The sequence below is a fragment of the Schistocerca cancellata genome, chromosome 2, assembly GCF_023864275.1.
Source record: "Schistocerca cancellata isolate TAMUIC-IGC-003103 chromosome 2, iqSchCanc2.1, whole genome shotgun sequence".
Taxonomy (NCBI): Eukaryota; Metazoa; Arthropoda; class Insecta; order Orthoptera; family Acrididae; genus Schistocerca; species Schistocerca cancellata.
This window is the reverse complement of record NC_064627.1, coordinates 723,467,162-723,487,356: the sequence shown is the minus strand read 5'-3', so window position 1 is coordinate 723,487,356 and position 20,195 is coordinate 723,467,162. Positions and strand designations below refer to the sequence as shown.

Here is a 20,195-nt window from a genome sequence, read left to right as displayed (position 1 = left end):
AATGTGAACTGATTGCAGCAGGGTCAGATGAACTAGATGCAACATTATAGCCTGTGAAAACTTGTTAGTATTCATTGTGATCAGGGACACAGTTATACTTATGCCTAAGATTTTCACTTTGTAATCTGTTTCACTAAATCATTCAGTTATATTTATTTATTTCACAACTGTACTTCTGAACAGTTTTTATGTTCATCTTGTGTTGCTACCATGTATTTATGTCTTATAATATTTACACCAACTCACCTACAAGTTGATGTTTACAGGCTAGTGTTTAATTAGTTTATCTAATGAATCATTAGATGAATTACATTGTTCTTTTTTTTATTTTGACAGGTATGTCGGGCATCCAGAAAATCCATTTGTTGACAGATACTAGCGTCTCATTTCAGTGGAGAAATCTTCATTACTTCCAACTCTGTTGGATATAAAAGTCAACTGTTTTTGTTCCATTTCTTAACGATAAGTTGTGAAATGTAAAATAATGCATACCATGAAGTGTGAAACATTAAATGTGGTCATGATTGGACATCTTTCTTAACACCCTATTGTGGCAATAATGAGATACGTTGCTCTGCTACATGCAGCATATCCATGAGGACATGCAGTGCTCATATCTCAAAGAAATCAGTTTTTTTGCATGACTTTGCAACAGAGATCAGTTTACTCAAAAGAACAACGATCAGATAAAGTATCAAAGTTTACAATTGGAGCTGTATCCCAGTAGCAGCTCAACAGCAAAAAACAAATTATTCATTATATTCAACTTTACTGAAAACAGTCAGGGCTGTTTTAAGAAATTTCAAAGCCCCCTGTGAACTCTGATTTTCAGATCGCCTACCAGTACTATGTTTTTAGAATGTTTTTTTATTACACTGAATGATTTTAATATTGTTGTGATATATATCTGTGGGTGTGTATGTCCTATTTTTTTTTTTTTCTAGAATGTAATTTTGTTTACACTTTGTATGATTTTCATGATTATATATGATTATCATGAATTACTTCTCTCTCTCTCTCTCTCTCTCTCTCTCTCTCTCGTATATGTACAGCTCAAATAGTTTTATAGTTTTGATGAAGTGATGAACTGAGGTTTCTTTTAATCTATGTACAAAAAGGCCAGCAGTTTATGAAGTACTAGCAAACCCACTAATTCGCTTGGGCTTGTGAGTAAAACCACATTTTAATTCAATGATTTTTTTATGTGGACTATCACCTGTTAAGCTCAAGTTTTAAGAATACCGGACAGCGGAGGTTCCATAACATCTGTGTTGAAGGTGACTGGTCCATAAATACCAGGGGAAACCTTGAAAAAATTATCAGTTTTCTAAACAGTGTAACTGAAAGAATACAATTTTTTAACCTAACTCAAAGAATACGATTTTTTAACCTAACTCAAAGAATACGATTTTTTAACCTAACTGTGAAATAAACCATGCTAATTATTTATGTTCATCATAGGTACACACTACATAAAATTCAACCAAAGTAGATTTATTTTTTTCCTGTAAGTTCTTTGCAGTATTATCCTTAACACAATCTATTGAAAAGGTGGTGTTGTCATAAATTGTGGTACAAAACATTTTTAAGTATGATTATCAAAAATTTTGGGAATGACTTCAGAGTTCTTCTTCAAAAAAAGCATTTTTTTCACAGTTAAGTCACAAGAGTAGCCTACTCTACAGTTAAGCATGTTTTAAGACAGTACCATACAAAATCTCAGCTCTCTATCTTTAATAGTTTTTGGCCAAAGTGTACCAGAAAATGAAATAATTTAACTTTTGGGAAATTCAAGTTACAATTAAAACTTGCTTTTCTATTAAACTCACATGCCACTAATGCATACCAGGTCCATATTCATCTTGTTTCCTGTGTTGTTCTACACTTCTCTTTTTCACACTTCTTCTTCTCATTCTTGCTTCTTTGGTGGCTTCCAACACTGATTTTTCTGCTTCAGAGAGTCTCCTTTGGTCAATGGCCATTAGAGGTCTACGCATATTTAATACACCAGTCACTCCCATCAGTTCCATAACATTAAGCCTTGACACTGCACCATCACTGAAACATAGAACAGCATCTAGCACACGCATTTTCAAAGTATTTAGTCCTACTACTACAATTTTTGGTATCCATTCCCATATACAATTGTTGAAACTTTCATTTGGATTTAGAGTACTACCATATAAACATTTCTCTAACAATCTTGTGTCGCTAAGATCGCTATATATATCTAGGTTTTATAATTTCCATTATAGTAAATGGCAAAGAATGTTCATGGTTGTAGGTCTCACCTTGAGTGACAGCCCTCTGCTAGCCACACCATGAATCACTGCCAGGTGGAGAGAGTGCATGACATGGGTTGTCATTCTGTGGAGGATATATGGAAGGTAGCCCATACTGCCTTTATAATTCCCTCAAGGTCATTTTTATTTTGTCCTATGGCTTGTCCAAAATAATACTGCAACCTGTCTCTCTCCTTAAGTTGACTACTTCCACTGACGCACCTATCATAAGTTAATTTCTTTCCCTTCAAATTCCTCAATCTTGTACCTAACCTTTTCTGGACATGTCCAACAGATTCCATTTTTTCAATTTTTGTGTCAGCTTAAGATCTGGATTCACAAACTTCCTGGTACCCTTTTGAGTCTCCATCTCCCAGGTAAGATCTATAAGCCACACCATATTTCTCCACTGACCTGTGAAGTATCTTCACAACACCTTCAGATTCCATCCTTTCATTAAAACCACTACCATTAATCAAACATTTCTGATTTTCAGTTCCACTAGTACAGCCATGACAATACTTGGTAATACATTCCACATCAGTGACTTTACCATAGTGTATGTAGGTAGGTGTCACTACACTTTTTAGGGAACTATGGCCTTTTCATTGCCAGGATGCATGCAGGGCTGCAGACATACATGTATTGCTGTCATTCATGTCTACATTTCCCTGTACAGCATTTTTCATACTATCATTTGATACTTCTTTTAAAGTCTGTAGAATAATTTTATTGTGCCTGTCAAACCTTGCAGGGGGAGATAAGTCTGCAAGAGCACAGAAAATTTGTGCACTTCTGTACCCTTTGCCCACACACCTCATAGGATAAGCAAGTTTAATATCTGGGTTATCCACTCTCTGTTTAGTTTTACCACAAGTACATTACATTTTTATTAGTCCTTTTGATCATTCGTTGTATAAGGTATAAAATATCATATTGAACAAGTCATTGTGATTTACAATAAACGTTTTTAAATCATACAACAATATTTACATTGATTTAGGCTTAAAATTATCACAACTGAAGGTTCAGCTTCCATACATTATATTTAACCCAAGTAATTCAATACTATTCTATACTATAATAATATTTTTGCAATAAATATTTATGGGCAACAGTTTTAAATTTTGAAGTGTCATTTATTGTTTTAATGTTTGTAGGTAGCTTATTGTATAGTCTGTTTCCTGTTTGCAGTGGCCCATTCTGTGTTAGTGTTGTATGAGTATGTTGAACATGTATGTCCTGCTATCTCCTTGTGTTATACATGTGGATACTCTGGTTAGTTGACATGAGATTGTTGCCATTTTCTAAGATTCCTTACAAATATGATTACTTCTAAAATGTACAGACATGGTAGTGGAAGGATATATAGTTTCTTGAATAAGGGCTTGTATGAGCTTCTTGATGCAGCATTTTTTATGGCTCTTACAATTCTCTTCTGGCATATAAAACAACTTTTGCTATCAGATACATTTCCCCAAAAGATTATGGAATAACGCAGTGTCTCTTTCAATGTGCAATCAGAAAGTATTTTGATAGTATAGCAAATGGTATTTAATTTATTTGTAATGTATTTGATATATTAGACCCATCTTAGATCTTCTTCGATCCATATCCCAAGAAATTTTGTAGAGCTTATATTTTTGAGAGTTCTAGTAAACAACTCTACATCAGGTGCTAGTGGACATTTCTTTTGCACTGTGTGTAAATGCATTGTAACTGTTTTGTCTGTGTTTATTACTAAGTCGTTTCCAGAAAACCAGTCTGTAATGTGTGTGGTACAATTTTTAATCTCTTGTAGTAATTCTTCTTTGATCCTTCCTTTTATTATCACATTTGTGTCATCTGCAAATTTTATGTAATTATGGCATGGGCTAGTTGGTTCCAAGTCATTTACAAAGAGTAGAAACAGAACTGGTAATATAATGGAGCCTTGTGGTACACCATACTTGATGCTGTGCTTTTCTGAGCAGTAGGACTTCATCTTGTTCCCTTCTTGGATAGTAAGCTCAACTAATTGCTCTCTGTTTTGGAGATATGATTTTATCCATTCATAGGCCGGGCCCCTAATACCTACAGATTCAAGTTTCTGAAGCAAGATGTTGTGATTGATGACATCGAATGCCTTAGAGAGGTCTAGAAATATATCTGAGATATGTTCTTTATTGTCTATTGCATTTAAGGCTTCATTTAGGAACGCAAAGATAGATGTTTCAGTAGTTTTAGATTTTCATAATCCATCTTAAGTATTTGAGAAATAATTATTTTTTCTATGAAACTGATTGTTCTTTTATACTAGATTTTTTCAATTATTTTGGAAAAACCAGATAATAGTGAGATTGGCCTATAGTTTGATTCTTCTGTTTTTATCCCTTTCTTGAACAGGGTTTTACTTTCGCTATCTTCAATTTTTCTGGAAACACACTTTCTGATAGACACCAGTTACAGATGTTGACAAGTGGCCTGGCTATAAGGGGAGCACATTTCTTCGAGATATAGTCAGGGATTTGTCAGTACCAACAGAAAATTTGGGCTTCAGTTCTTTGATTATATTAAGTATTTCCTTTTCATTGGTAGGGTATAGAAAAATAGATTTGTTATTTATAGTACATCTGGATTGATTTATAGGAGTACATTGTAAATTTTGATTTATAAGATGTTCAGCTATCTGTGTACAGTAGGAATTAAATTTATTTGCAATTTTTGTAGGTTCAGTTATCACAGTTGAGTTCTCCATTAGGCAGTTAATGTTATAGAAGTCTATCTCTTCTGCTGCAGGTTCTTTCTTGGCAATATTCCATATGGCTTTCATCTTATTGGTGGAATTTTTTATGTATGTGTCATTTTCCATTATTTTTGCTTGTTTAAAAACATTTTTGATTATCTTCTTATAGGTTTTGTAATAATAGTCAAATTCTGGTGATGTGAGTTGTTTGGACAATCTGTGCAGTATTTTTTTTTATAAATCTCTTCCCAGCTTTCCTTGCTCAAGTAATGGAGAAAATGATTTACATTTTCATTACTGTAGTTTCTATTGGTGGTTGTTAGGTAGTGTTTAAGCTGTAGCTCGGCTTCCATACTCAGAGTTTATGAGCTGCGTGATCCCCAAAGCCTGTGTTTAGTGTTTCTATTGTATAGTTCATTTCTACATTTACAAAAATCTGATTAATCATGGTATGTGAAGTCTTTGTGATACAAGTTGCTGTTTCTATGGTAGGTTTCATGTTAAAAGTTTGCGAGAGATGCAGTAATTCATTCTTTTCTTTTGTGTCCTTTGTAAAGTCAATATTAAAATCACCACACAGAATAACTCTTCTGTTTCTTTGTGTTAGTCTGTTAAGTGAATATTCCAAACTTTTTAGGAGAGTATTTACGTCACCAGTTGGAACTCTGTATAAACAAATAACAGCTAGTTTAATGTCTACCATCTCAACTAATGTCTACTATCTCAACTCTATATCTTTTTCCTTCACTATTTCAACATAAAATTTTATATTTACAAAGTTTATATTGAAACTTCCTGGCAGATTAAAACTGTGTGCAGGACTGAGACTCGAACTTGGGACCTTTGCCTTTCGTGGGCAAGTGCTCTACCATCTGAGCTACCCAAGCACGACTCACGCCCCATCCTCACAGCTACACTTCTGCCAGTACCTCATCTCCTACCTTCCAGACTTTACAGAAGCTCTCCTGCGAACCTTGCAGAACTAGCACTCCCGAAAAAAAGGATATTGTGGAGACATGGCGTAGCCACAGCCTGGGGGATGTTCTGCAAGGTTCGCAGGAGAGCTTCTGTAAAGTTTGGAAAGTAGGAGACGAGGTACTGGCAGAAGTGAAGCTGTGAGGACAGGGTGTGAGTCGTGCTTGGGTAGCTCAGATGGTAGAGCACTTGCCCGCAAAAGGTAAAGGTCCTGAGTTCGAGTCTTGGTCTGGCACACAGTTTTAATCTGGCAGGAAGTTTCATATCAGCGCACACTCTGTTGCAGAGTGAAAATCTCATTCTGGAAAGTTTATATTATTTCTTATGAATATACAACTGCCACCATCTCTAAGAATTTTTCTACAGAAATAACCACCTAGCACAAAGTTAGGTAGGGACACAATGTGTAACTTGTCCTCATCAAGCCAATGTTCTGTGAGACAGAATAATGAGGTACTTTTTAATTCATTTTCTAATAGGATTTGGATTTCAATTGTTTTACTAGTCAGCGATTCCACATTTTGGTGAAAAAGAATCAAGTTCATATTCTTGTGTTTTACCTGTGAGTTTTTATTTTGTGTCCCCACAGAAAATCCTGGCTGTGAGGCAGAGGTCTAGATTTCATCTGATATCGGTACATCATTTCTGGTGTTTTTTGTATTTTCTTTCCAGGGAGATGTTTTACAATGGGAATTTAACATTTCTCTGGAATATATTTGCATGCATGTATAACCATATTTGCTTAAATCACAAAAATTATAAACAGTTCTTAATTTTGATGCACAACCTCTTCTACCACATATCTCCTCAACTAACTTCACACCATTACTGCCACATCCCTTACACTGCAAAGCTTTATTTATTAGTGCAAACAGAGCAGAGAGTTCAACAATGACACAACCTGAATCAATAGTTGGCCTCTCTATACTACCAGCATTAATACTGCTAAGCCTATTGTCCAAATATTTCTGTTTTAGCTTCGAAGCACTTGGAGGAGTTGAAGTTGATCACGTTGTATTTCAGTATTAGCAGAGTTAATCCGTTTCGTGAACCGATTTCCATAAAATTAACGTTGTTTAACACCGAACTTCGTAATTTCTTCCATTGATTTCAAGTGGAATAAGAAACACACACACACAATTACTTCGCTATAAACAAAATATTCGCGCCAAACATTAGCAAACAATCACTAAACTCTCTGCATAAACAAAAGACTAGCAACGGTAAAGCTTTTGCAGGGACTATAAAGTCATAATGAGAAGCAAAACTTTATTTTTAACAGAGCTGACTGTGTGCCATGGGGACGTCGTGGTGCGTAAAGTCAATTTTACGGTAGCAACTTTGTCCCACATACAAGGAAAAGATAAATTAATTTCCTCCAGAGGTTGTGCTGCAGATTCAGGAAATCCAGGTGTTCTATACACTTTGCTAGTATGTACAGTCTCAGTGTAAGTTGGTCACACTTTTTCCAACTATTTTTCATGTTGTAATCATTGTTACCAGGGATTCCCCTCTTAGGTCACGGCAAAGTAATGCAACAACTTTGCCGGCCGGAGTGGCCGAGCAGTTCTAGGCACTACAGTCTGAAACCGCGAGACTGCTACGGTCGCAGGTTCGAATCCTGCCTTGGGCATGGATGTGTGTGATATCCTTAGGTTAGTTAGGTTTAAGTAGTTCTAAGTTCTAGGGGACTGATGAGCTCAGAAGTTAAGTCCCATAGTGCTCAGAGCCATATGAATCATTTGCAACAACTTTCTTGTCTGTGGATCTTAATTTCATTATTAAAATTCAAGGAAGTATCGGTTATTTATGTTATTTAATATAAAATAACATTACCCCTTTAACAACCATTAATAAAGTTCAATTTCTGCGTTCTTTCTTACATTTCAAAATTACACGTGGTATTCCATTATAAGTTAGCTTGGACAACTTTGTCTGGGGGCAAAGTCACCCAATTTCAATTAAATACACTTACATGAGAATTGTTCTGTACAGTATCCTAAATGAATGGGGCAAAACCCAAATGAAAAAAATTTGAGACTCTGCATATGGATATGTTTCCAAGATTGCTTAAGAAACTAGTGACAGAATGCAAAGAAGAGAACATGATATCAGGTTTTAAAAGTTCTGGCATTCCTTTGATGCAAATTCAGTCCTGACAAGGCTGCGTGGTGTTGTAAGGTCTGCGAATGTCGAATGTGTCAGTGAAGCATCTCTTGAAAAGGAAAAAGAAGGCAGATTAGAGTTTAATATCTCATCAACAGTGAGGTCATTAGGGACAGGGCAGAAGCTCGGATTATCGATGGGAAAGAAATTAGTCATGCCCTTTCCAAAGGGACCATCCCAGCCTGGAGCATGTTAGGGAAATCACGGAAAATCTCACTCATATTTCTTGAATTTGTAATTAGTAAAAGTGCAGCGGCTACACCCATTGTAAGAATAAAAAAGAAATTGATAAGTGTGTGGCCAGGAAAATGAATCACTGCTGCAGACTTGGAAGTGTAAATGCTTGACTCATTTGTAAATGAGAAGAAGAGGAAGATGGGAAGACCATGAAAAAATTACTACTGTAGCAACTCCTCCAGTGAAGAGTCTGACTATAGTGTTGATGGTTTTACAAGTGATGACCTGGACTGTGGGCAGGAGGACTGTGACATACACACAGCTTTGCGAGTTTCAAAATCTTTGTCACCTAATTCTTGGGTAACCATCATTTTGTATGAGTGCATGTGAAGATCTCTGTGCAGGACGCTACTTACACTCTTATCAGACAATCCCAGGGCAGCTGCATGTTTAAGTGCTGAATGCTTGGGAGATTGCTGGGCAGACGCTCTCAAATGCTCCACAATTTCGAGCATCATTGCAGTCTGAGATAAGTCAGGAGATTTTCTTTTCAGTGCAGAACGTGGTGCTCTATTGCCTAGCACCCAAACTCGAATAGCATTACTATCAGGAACAGAATCATGTCGATCAAGTCGAACCGAATCCGAAATTCTAGCTGAGTGTCGATCACAGAACCACCATACAAATATACTACTCCACAAAAAGAGCATGATGCTCATCTAGCCAAGCCACTGCGTCTGTTGAAAATGGCAGGTACGGAATACTGTTATCGATCAATACCCTCTCCACATCAGTATCCGGACTACAGCTCACACAGTAGCCTCTCCATATATATTACAGGGGTTTTTGCTGGACCCTATACTTCCCCTGTTTCTGTACACTCCTATGTATAATATTTTTGTTCAACTTCTTCATGACTTATGTACAATATTGACCAACTGATCAACAAATATTTTCGCAAAACTAAAACTGCAAAAGGGGTAAAGTTGTCCTATAATAGGGCAATATTAGCCCACTTAAGAAAAAAAGTTTTTTTCCTAAACAGTACAGATTAATTATGCACTCTGTATCAAAATATACTCAGAGAACCGCCACTGTTGTAAATATTAACTGCAAAGTATTGTCGATGGTTCAGATTCCCTCACAGCCAGATCTCGAAAAAATTTCATATAATAATCGAAGTTTTTGTTGACATATAACTTTTTCTGATCGTGTTTGTATGGATGGATGATGATTTGCCTCAAGGGAACGGCGGGGAGCTGAGGAAGAATGACAGTGCCTAAACATCGAAAGGGATCGAGAGGGGGGGAATGCTTTACAGGTTCTCGGTCAGTATTGGCCACACACGGCTGTTCTCGCCGATCAGCAGCTAATGCACAATTAACACAAGAAAGTGACAGAGTTTATGAAGTTACCACTAAATATGACACTGTATGACACAATACAGTAACAGTAAGTAAAATATGCCATTTTATACATCTTCTTTGTCACAAATTCCAATAAAGTGCTATGGTATATAGTTGCGCAACTGAAATTTATTACAACTAAATCTCCCCTAAACCTCCCATAAAATCATGGTCAGATGCTGATCGTCTCCCTTAAAACTACACTATTGGCCATTAAAATTGCTACACCACGAAGGATGACGTGCTAAGGACGCGAAATTTAACCGACAGGAAGAAGATGCTGTGATATGCAAATGATTAGCTTTTCAGAGCATTCACACAAGGTTGGCGCCAGTGGTGACACCTACAACGTGCTGACATGCGGAAAGTTTTCAACCGATTTCTCATACACAAACAGCAGTTGACCGGCGTTGCCTGGTGAAACGTTGTTGTGATGCCTCGTGTAAGGAGAAGAAATGCGTGCCATCACGTTTCCGACTTTGATAAAGGTCGGATTGTAGCCTGTCGCGGTTGCGGTTTATCGTACGGTGACATTGCTGCTCGCGTTGGTCGAGATCCAATGACTGTTACCTGAATTTGGAGTCGGTGGGTTCAGGAGGGTAATACGGAATGCCGCGCTGGATCCCAACAGCCTCATATCACTAGCAGTCGAGATGATGGCTGTAACGGATAGTGCAGCCACGTCTCGATCCCTGAGTCAACAGATGGGGACGTTTGCAAGACAACGACCATCTGCATGAACAGTTCAACAACACTTGCAGCAGCATGGACTATCAGCTCAGGAGCGCCTGCGATGGTGTACTCAACGACGAACCTGTGTGCACGAATGGCAAATCGTCATTTTTTCGGATGAATCCAGGTTCTGTTTACAGCATCATGATGGTCGCATCCGTGTTTGGCGACATCGCGGTGATCGCACATTGGAAGCGTGTATTCGTCATCGCCATACTGGCGTATCACCTGGCGTGATGGTATGGGGTGCCATTGGTTACACATCTCCGTCACCTCTTGTTCGCATTGACGGCACTTTGAACAGTGGACGTTACATTTCAGATGTGTTACGATCCGTGGCTCTACCCTTCATTCGATCCCTGCGAAGCCCTACATTTCAGCAGGATAATGCACGACCGCATGTTGCAGGTTCTGTACGGGCCTTTCTGGATACAGAAAATGTTCGACTGCTGCCCTGGCCAGCACATTCTCCAGATCTCTCAACAACTGAAAACGTCTGGTCAATGGTGGCCGAGCAACTGGATCGTCACAATACGCCAGTCACTATTCTTGATGAACTGTGGTATCCTGTTGAAGCTGCATAGGCAGCTGTACCTGTACACGCCATCCAAGCTCTGCTTGACTCAATGCCCAGGCATATCAAGGCCACTAACGGCCAGAGGTGGTTGTTCTGGGTATTGATTTCTCAGGATCTATGCACCCAAGTTGCGTGAAAATGTAATTACATGTCAGTTCTAGTATAATATATTTGGCCAATGAATATCCGTTTATCATCTGCATATCTTCTTGGTGTAGCAATTTTAATGGCCAGTATTGTATCATCACCACAACTTAGAAGAAGTTTACAGTTAAGTGGATCTCTTCCCCTGGAGTGGGTTCGTCCTAACTTTCATAATAAAAGTGGATTTAAAGTCGGTATTCACGACACATGTATACCATACAAGACTGCACCAGCGGCCCGAGCGTATAAGTCTGTGACTGCCATTGTCAGTGTTTTCCTATTACCTGACACACCTTGTCTGCTCCAGCCGCCCAAGGGTCCATATTCAGAACTGCAGACTCATTTAAATTGTTGAGTGTGAAAGTTGATATTTTTCTAACGCTTGTATTTACTCATTTTGAAGCTTTGAGAGATCTAGGTTTGTATTTAATAATCAGAGGTTATTATCTTGTGCAGGAAGAAAAAAACTACGTTATGATATTACGAAATTATGTACTGAAGTGTTCTTTGTATGTCTTATTTATACAAGCAAATGGTTATCTATGTTTACATTTAACAGAATTTTAGACTTGGAGGACGCAATGCATTTGCCATGACAGTGTCCAGTTTAGGCGTTAGGAAAATGGCAGAACGATTACATACTGCCAGGAGTAAGAACTGGGTTCGACGCTGGCTGGGAAGAAGGGGTGAAGGCAGGGACACATGTTGCCTTTGAATGAATCAGAAGATCCACAGTAATTTAGGAGCTTCATCAGAATGGATATGCCTTGTTTTGACAAGCGCTGTTGGTTATAAATGACAGAATTTGCACAAATGACACAGAAATGAGGGAAGCTGTTTCACAGTAGTGAGACTGAAAAGATGCAAAACGGCTTCTACAGTCCTCACTGGTCGAGACGGCACAGTTTCTCTGAATTTCGAGGCTATTCTTTCAACATGATGTTTTCTCGAACGCTGAAATAATACAAAGATGCAATGATATCAAGGATATGTAGTACCTTCACCAGTTAAGGTTATACACACACATATCGAAAATAAATTATATGTGCATTCATGTAAAACATATAAAGGCAAAATTAAACATTTGTAGATCTACCTTATTATGGCATAGCATATCTAGAGGATCATATAGGCACCTTACCTTGCTGTATGCCTCAATAAGCATACTTACACTTCCTTTTTTTTTCGTTCCATTTCTATGATAAGGAGCTAACATTAGATTACAACTTTTCTCAATGGTAACACAAAAAAGAGAGTTTTCATTTGTTTTAGTACTGCATCTATTAAAAAAAATTCTTACTGAAAAATGTGTAGAATATCTCGAACAATAGCCAAAAGGGTCCTCAAGAGTTCACATATTTATCATCTGCTGACCACAGAGCAAAACAATAATAAGCAGAAAGCCAGCTCATGCACAGATCCATAGCAGAACAGAATGTGGTTCCTGTTTCTGCTTGGCGAATAAACAATCCGCTAAATTCACAGCTTCCCCCATACTGCTATTAGACAGCAGACTGCCAGCACCTGACTTGTAAAAGTTAAAGGTAAGTGTACACTTGTCTACAACATTTAACGATTGTCAATAGACACTGTACATGGATTATCTATAACTATTGAGATAAAGAATGTATACAGTCTGGAACTGTCGCATGTATGTAATCCAAGTGACTTTGAAGAACTGCTTCAGATTTTAAGAGAAAAAATAAAATAAATTTAAAGAAATTATTACAATTTCTCTGAGTTGGGCAGTGATATTGCGTTATCTCGCAAGTGGAGAATCCTGCACCAGACTAACGTACACGTTTAACAACTTGAAGCAAGCTGGGTCACAGATTGTCTGTGAAGTGTGTGAAACTAAGAAATAGTCTCTGCAGGGATTCGTGAACGTATGTATAAAAACTACAGATAAACATTTATATGAGGGTTGGAACTTAAATAGTGGCAACTACTTATTCACAACCGATACAAAAGAGTTTGCACCTGATACTGTCTGTAAAAGTAGTCACCAATGTTGTGTAGAACCCCTTGCCAGCGATGTGGAAGGCGTAGCATATCGTTAGCAGAGCCTGTTCTGTTGATGGTGTGAATGGAGCGGTCTACTGTCTGTCGAATCTCTGGAACTGTTCTGAAGCGAATGCCACGAAGTGGTTCCTTCATCTTTGGAATCAAATTAAATTCACAAGGACTTAAGTGCGGGGAGTATGGTGGATGGTACAGTACTCCCCAGTCCCATCGACTGAACAGAGCAGCAACAGCTTGCGCTGTATGCGCCCGTGCATTGTCGTGCAAAATGAAGGATGGGTTCGCAGAAAGTGTCGCCGTTTCTTTCGCAAAGCTGGTCGCAGGTGATGCTCCAAAAACGAACAGTAATACTGTGAATTGACAGTCTGCCGTGGAGGAACTAAATGCGTTAGGATAACACCATCACAGTCATACACGAAAATCACCGTAACTTTCACCATACTGGGGCTCTGATGCGCTTTCGACTTCCGCGGCGACTCTTTAATGACACCATTCGTTGGACTGGAGTTTCAGGTTTGGCTCGTAGGATGATGTTCCTGTTTCGAAAACATAGTGACACCGTTGCGTTAGACCGCTCGCTCACAAGTGACTGTGTTTCACTTGATTGTGCGCACGCTGGCGATGTGGGACGGGCAAGTCCATTTGCTTGGAGGTAAGGTAGGTATGTCAACAACGTGTGCTATCAGCGACATTAGTAGATTCCATTGCGTAGTGTCTCCACAGCAGTATTGCCACTATTTAAGTTCCAACCTACGTATTTGTGCAACAACATCTAAATGGAGTACGAAAAACATAGATAACTGACATTCACTTATGGCAGCAACAACATATAACTAATTATTAATTAATCAAGTAAAAGGAAAGGCACACAAACTCTAGAGTATTGCAAGTCAGCCGAAGTGTTTAAGTGGGTATAAATATTCTCAGACACTGTGATCGTCGTTTTCATCATTTCCTTCAGATACAGGTGAGGAAACACAACTGCAATAACTTCCTGAGCAGGTGAACTCGCTAGTCATGGAGACGTCGATGTATAAGATATGCTTGGTAAGTGCCCAGCATACAATCCCATTTCCGAACGAAATATAGCGCTGAGTATGTTGTGCCAAGCAATACATACCTCCCGTTTTGGCCGATTGCAGTTTCTCAATTTGTTTCAATTCGTTCACTTTTTTTACGTTTATTTTTGCGGTTTGGTGTTTTAAATTGGGATGCATCACTTGCAGCTATTTATGGCGTTTCGTTTCGAGGCTATGTGTTACAACCGTCCTGTAAACAAAAATTTTTACCACTATCTGCTATCACCAGTCACCAATCTAATGTGATCATCGGATACATACTCACTGAACAGACAATTCGTAATACCTTCATACCTACATGTACTAACTAAAGATACTAGGTTCTTGTTACAGATGCCAAAACCAGAAACCATTTGGAAAGCTATTGCTGACCTGTTTGATACTAGGTGGAATTTCCCTCATTGATTAGGCAGTGTCGATGGCAAGCACACATAAATATTGGCTTCAGAACATAATGGGAACTTCTTTTTTAATCACAAAGGCACATTCAACGTTGTGCTACTTGGAGTTGCAGGTACTAACTACAATTTCATTTATACTGAAAGTTGAACGTGCATACCTTTTTTTGGAAATTTGGCTATTGATGGTTGTTGCATGCATACACAAGCTGTGAGTCTGAGGTATTATTATCGCGAGTAGTAGCGATATACTGAATCATCTGTCTTTCCTTCAATGTTGTTTTCATTGCTAGTACTAGAAACATTCGCTAATAATTGTAACATTGTGTTTCTCAATGCTGTTCCCAGAAATATTCCCAAATTCCATTTGTGTTCAAATGTTTTTCTCATACGATGTACAGGGTTAATACAAATGATTGAAGCGATTTCACAGCTCAACAATAACTTTATTATTTGAGATATTTTCACAATGCTTTGCACACACATACAAAACTCAAAAAAATTTTTAGGCGTTCACAAATGTTCGATATGTGCCCCTTTAGTGATTCGGCAGACATCAAGCCGATAATCAAGTTCCTCCCACACTCGGCGCAGCATGTCCCCATCAATGAGTTCGAAAGCATCGTTGATGCGAGCTCGCAGTTCTGGCACGTTTCTTGGTAGAGGAGGTTTAAACACTGAATCTTTCACATAACCACACAGAACGAAATCGCATGGGGTTAAGTCGGAAGAGCGTGGAGGCCATGACATGAATTGCTGATCATGATCTCCACCACGACAGATCCATCGGTTTTCCAATCTCCTGTTTAAGAAATGCCGAACATCATGATGGAAGTGCGGTGGAGCACCATCCTGTTGAAAGATGAAGTCGGTGCTGTCGGTCTCCAGTTGTGGCATGAGCCAATTTTCCAGCATGTCCAGATACACGTGTCCTGTAACGTTTTTTTCGCAGAAGAAAAAGGGGCCGTAAACTTTAAACCGTGAGATTGCACAAAACACGTTAACTTTTGGTGAATTGCGAATTTGCTGCACGAACGCGTGAGGATTCTCTACTGCCCAGATTCGCACATTGTGTCTGTTCACTTCACCATTAAGAAAAAATGTTGCTCCATCATTGAAAACAAGTTTCGCACTGAACGCATCCTCTTCCATGAGCTGTTGCAACCGCGCCGAAAATTCAAAGAGTTTGACTTTGTCATCGGGTGTCAGGGCTTGTAGCAATTGTAAACGGTAAGGCTTCTGCTTTAGCCTTTTCCGTAAGATTTTCCAAACCGTCGGCTGTGGTACGTTTAGCTCCCTGCTTGCTTTATTCGTCGACTTCCGCGGGCTACGCGTGAAACTTGCCCGCACGCGTTCAACCGTTTCTTCGCTCACTGCAGGCTGACCCATTGATTTCCCCTTACAGAGGCATCCATATGCTTTAAACTGCGCATACCATCGCCGAATGGATTTAGCAGTTGGTGGATCTTTGTTTACCTTCGTCCTGAAGTGTCGTTGCACTGTTATGACTGACTGATGTGAGTGCGTTTCAAGCACGACATACGCTTTCTCGGCTCCTGTCGCCATTTTGTCTCACTGCGCTCTCGAGCGCTCTGGCGGCAGAAACCTGAAGTGCGGCTTCAGCCGAACAAAACTTTTAGAGTTTTTCTACGTATCTGTAGTGTGTCGTGACCATATGTCAATGAATGGAGCTACAGTGAATTTATGAAATCGCTTCAATCATTTGTAATAACCCTGTATTTTCATTGAGACTTTCACTTCTGTCTCTGACAGGTTTGCATTCTTTGCTTTTCGCATTTTTCCATCCCTTCCTCACTATCTCACTATGATTTACTGAGTGTCTCTTACATTGAGGCATGTTTGATTCTATTGGTAAGGCCAGTATTACACTGTCAAATTTCTTTGTCAAAGTTGATATGTCAAATATTTTTGTCAAAGAAGTTTGATAGTGTAATAGGGCACTTTGTCAAACACAACTGTCATCAAATAAATTTGATCAAATCTAGAGCCTCCCTGTAGATTTGATCCCAAAAGTCGCTTGTCTTCTGTTCACTGCAATGTGACATGTTACCACATGGAGCATTCAGCATTCTGTCATCTGTAGTGTGTTTATAAACATGGCTGGTAATTACAACTGGTGTGTACCGACAACTACAAAATTAATAAAAATGTATCAAGCTGATGAGGCGCTTTACAATGTCAGGCACCCTGAATACAAAATAGATTAAGAAGATTGGAGACCTAATCTAACCTAACTCTCTCCTGTAGCAAGGAATCTGAGTGTTACAGTGAGCCTGTCGTCTAGAGATACTGTGGTTCTTAAGTGAGTATTGTGCTTTGTGATATGAATATACACTTCACTGAGCAAATACTGAAATGTATGCTCATCCATACTTTAGTAATTTATGTGCAACTTGACGTCCTCCACTACAAGCTCATGCAACAAGTTTTGTTGAATGCTTTTAACTTCTCATCGTAAAACCCATGCCTTCACCCAGGTACGTTTCCTTTTTTCCCCCCGCTTCTCTTCCACATGTGGACACAGTGCAATTGTGGTATATACAACTGCTGTGGTTAATAACAAGTTGTTGTTGTCATCCATCTTGAACTTTGACGAAAAATATGATGGCAGTGTAATACCCCTTTTTAGCACCATGTCAAAGATCTTTGTAAAATAAATTTGACAAATATTTCATCAAATCTTTGACAAAGAAATTTGATAGTGTAATACCGGCCTAACTGGTATTTCATCATATCAAAGAATGTGAAAGAGAGCGATAAAGCAGTGGATGTGAAGTATCACACTCCAATTCGGAAAGCATTACTGACTTTGCTGTGTCCACACAGGTGGGTCATCGGCCGCAGTTATAGCTGCCCACATGGAATAAAAGTGGGTATGTTCTGGCCACCAGGTGCTGTGCTGTCATCAATCGTATGTCTTCCACATAATGTTGGAGTTGGTGGTCTGCGGAGGTGTTGACCACTAGGGTGTATGCAGGTACGAATGAAGCTTTGTAAAGTAACTGAACTAATTCTGAATGTTGATCACCTGCTCACCCTAAGCACCCCACGATCCATGACCACCCATCATAAATCAGAAACATTTATAAATATTTATTTTCCAGTTCACAACTGAGTCCGTCACAAAACATAGATCTGCAACTCTGGAAATTACAAAAAAATGAAGTTATAGTTACACTTATTTACATTGATTTCAGATGTGCATATAGATTAGACAAATGTACATACACAATTACAGATGTACTTACAGATTATGTGCATAAACAGATGTATTAAATACATTTCAACTTACTTGAAAAAATCAAAGTGGCCGCTATAAAAAATGCCACTCCTCCATCAATTTAAAACATTGTTGGCTCAAACTTTTTTGTGAGTTCATTATATGATAACCAACAACTCCATGTATGGCTTTGAAAAAAATATTGAATTTTTAAAAGAAACTCTATAATTCAAATGTATGAAAAAATTTTTGGTTAGCAGATTCAGTTTATTCACTTAATTCAGCTGCCACAATAAGCTATGAAACGTATTTTCAGCCGACTGTGATTTTTTTTCACGACTGGGTAGAAATTACACCCGTGCCTCCGCTTAAAGACATTGTGGAATAATTAAACTTTTTGTTAATCAATTTGTCCACAGAAATGAAAGGTCTGAGTAAAGTTTGTCAGTGTGTGAATTGTCAACTTTCAGAATGTAGTAAATTGAAGATTTTTATTGGCTCCTTTCTTTTTTTTACATTGCTCAAGGCTTGTTGAATAAACACCTCCTGATTATTTAATTTCTATAAAAAAAGAAAACGAGGAGTAGATGAGTCAGTAGTTGTGGCCATGCATTTCACTCTGCATGGACTGCAGTATTTTGTTTTGTATTATTTTCTGGATGCAAAATATTTATGCAGTTGCAGTGGCAAGATGAGGTAAGTTGTCTGCTGCATGCAGGAGCATTACAGTGTAATTGTTAGGAGATGTTTGAGAATATTTTCAAAATCGCAGTCAGATGGAAGAGAAATGATTTTTCATCATTTATAGGAAGAGTGATGATTTTTTTACCAACAACCAACAGAACGAAATTTCAGAAGTTGTTTGAATACTAATATGACGGTATAAGGGTTTTCATAATACAAGTTTTACAGCTACATATCAGATTTTATGACAATGGTAATAAAATTTCACTAGAGAGTCTAGCAATTTTTAGAGAAAAAGTACAAATAAGGATTATATTGTCAGAGATAGAGCTTTAAGATTTACATACGTCTGTTGCCATAATAATAATTTTTGATAATGTCATCAGGCTAACAATAATAATACTTTTTGATATAAAATTTTCAGTACTGACCTTGGATGCCAAGGCAGATTTTGGATGGTAGTGTATTTAAGCACACCTCTTTCTACAAAAATGGGGTAGGTCAGTCCCTAAATAAGCTAGCATGTGAAGTGTTACTCAGGAGAAGACAACCTGTCCCATTCCGTTTTGTAGCAGATAATGCATTCGAATTATATTTACATGATGAAGGTCTACACAGATCACAAGCCAGAATCATCAGCATCATAGAGGATTTACAACTACAAAACTGTGTAGAGCACGAAGGATAATTGAAAATATTTTTGGCATCATGTCATCAAAATGTTGGAGTACTACTAAAACCGGAATCTCTAGGTCAATAAGCAGAGGCCACTGTCTTATCTTAGATTTATCTGCACAGTCTTTTGTGCAGAAGCAGTGTATCCAGAAGCAGCTACAATATGGCTAGTATTTTTTATTGTCTATAGACACGAAACGTCTCTCAGTTGTCTATATACAAAATCGCTCGATTGTCTATAGACATTGTCTAGATAGAAGAATCACTCGACTTTGTATGTTAGTGTGTACAAGCACTTCGGTAGGTTGCGTGATACCAATTTAACAGTTGCAGGTTTTGACTTTATTAACTAAGTAACAGTTCTTAAGGCTACAAACAATTCCTCTGCTTCTTTCTTATCCTTTTCAAAACCATTGGGTATATATTCTTCAGTAACACTAAGTGTTGATTTCATTAATTTTACTGTAGTGTCTAATTGCATACCTTCTTGCTGAACTGCCTTCTTGACTCTGTTAACATGGCAAAGGACACAGTGCCATATCACATCATGCAAAGAAAACTTAAACGTTGTGGTTTCTTTAAAGAGAACAGATACTTCACTGAAAGGCACTGAACCATTTTGCAAGTGTTCTTCAACTCTGAAAATGCAAGTCTTATGTTATTAAGCTTAGATCTCACAACCTGAACACTTTCAATCCTGGCCTCCCATCTTATATCACACAGCGCCCTCATTGTCAGGTTTAAGTGATTTTTGTGTATTTCCCAGCACTTCAGAGATGCAGCAAAGAATGTGAACAATCTTTGAACTACACTAAAAAAATATAGCGCAATTGCAGATTATTTAAGAGGATCGCAAACAACCAATTTCAAGCTATGAACACAGCAAGGAATACAAAAAGATCTTATATTTTC

General features: G+C 38.2%; 1 protein-coding gene across 1 annotated transcript in view; it reads left to right on the top strand.

Moving 5' to 3' along the window:
* Window positions 1–529, top strand: part of LOC126162521 (dihydrodiol dehydrogenase 3-like) — a 76,110-nt gene extending 75,581 nt beyond the window's left edge. The window contains exon 7 of the mRNA XM_049919091.1: window positions 337–529. Coding sequence (XP_049775048.1) covers window positions 337–379 — 43 coding nt within the window. The 3' untranslated portion in view covers window positions 380–529. The remainder of the gene's footprint in view (window positions 1–336) is intronic.
* The last annotated feature ends 19,666 nt before the right edge of the window (window positions 530–20,195 follow it).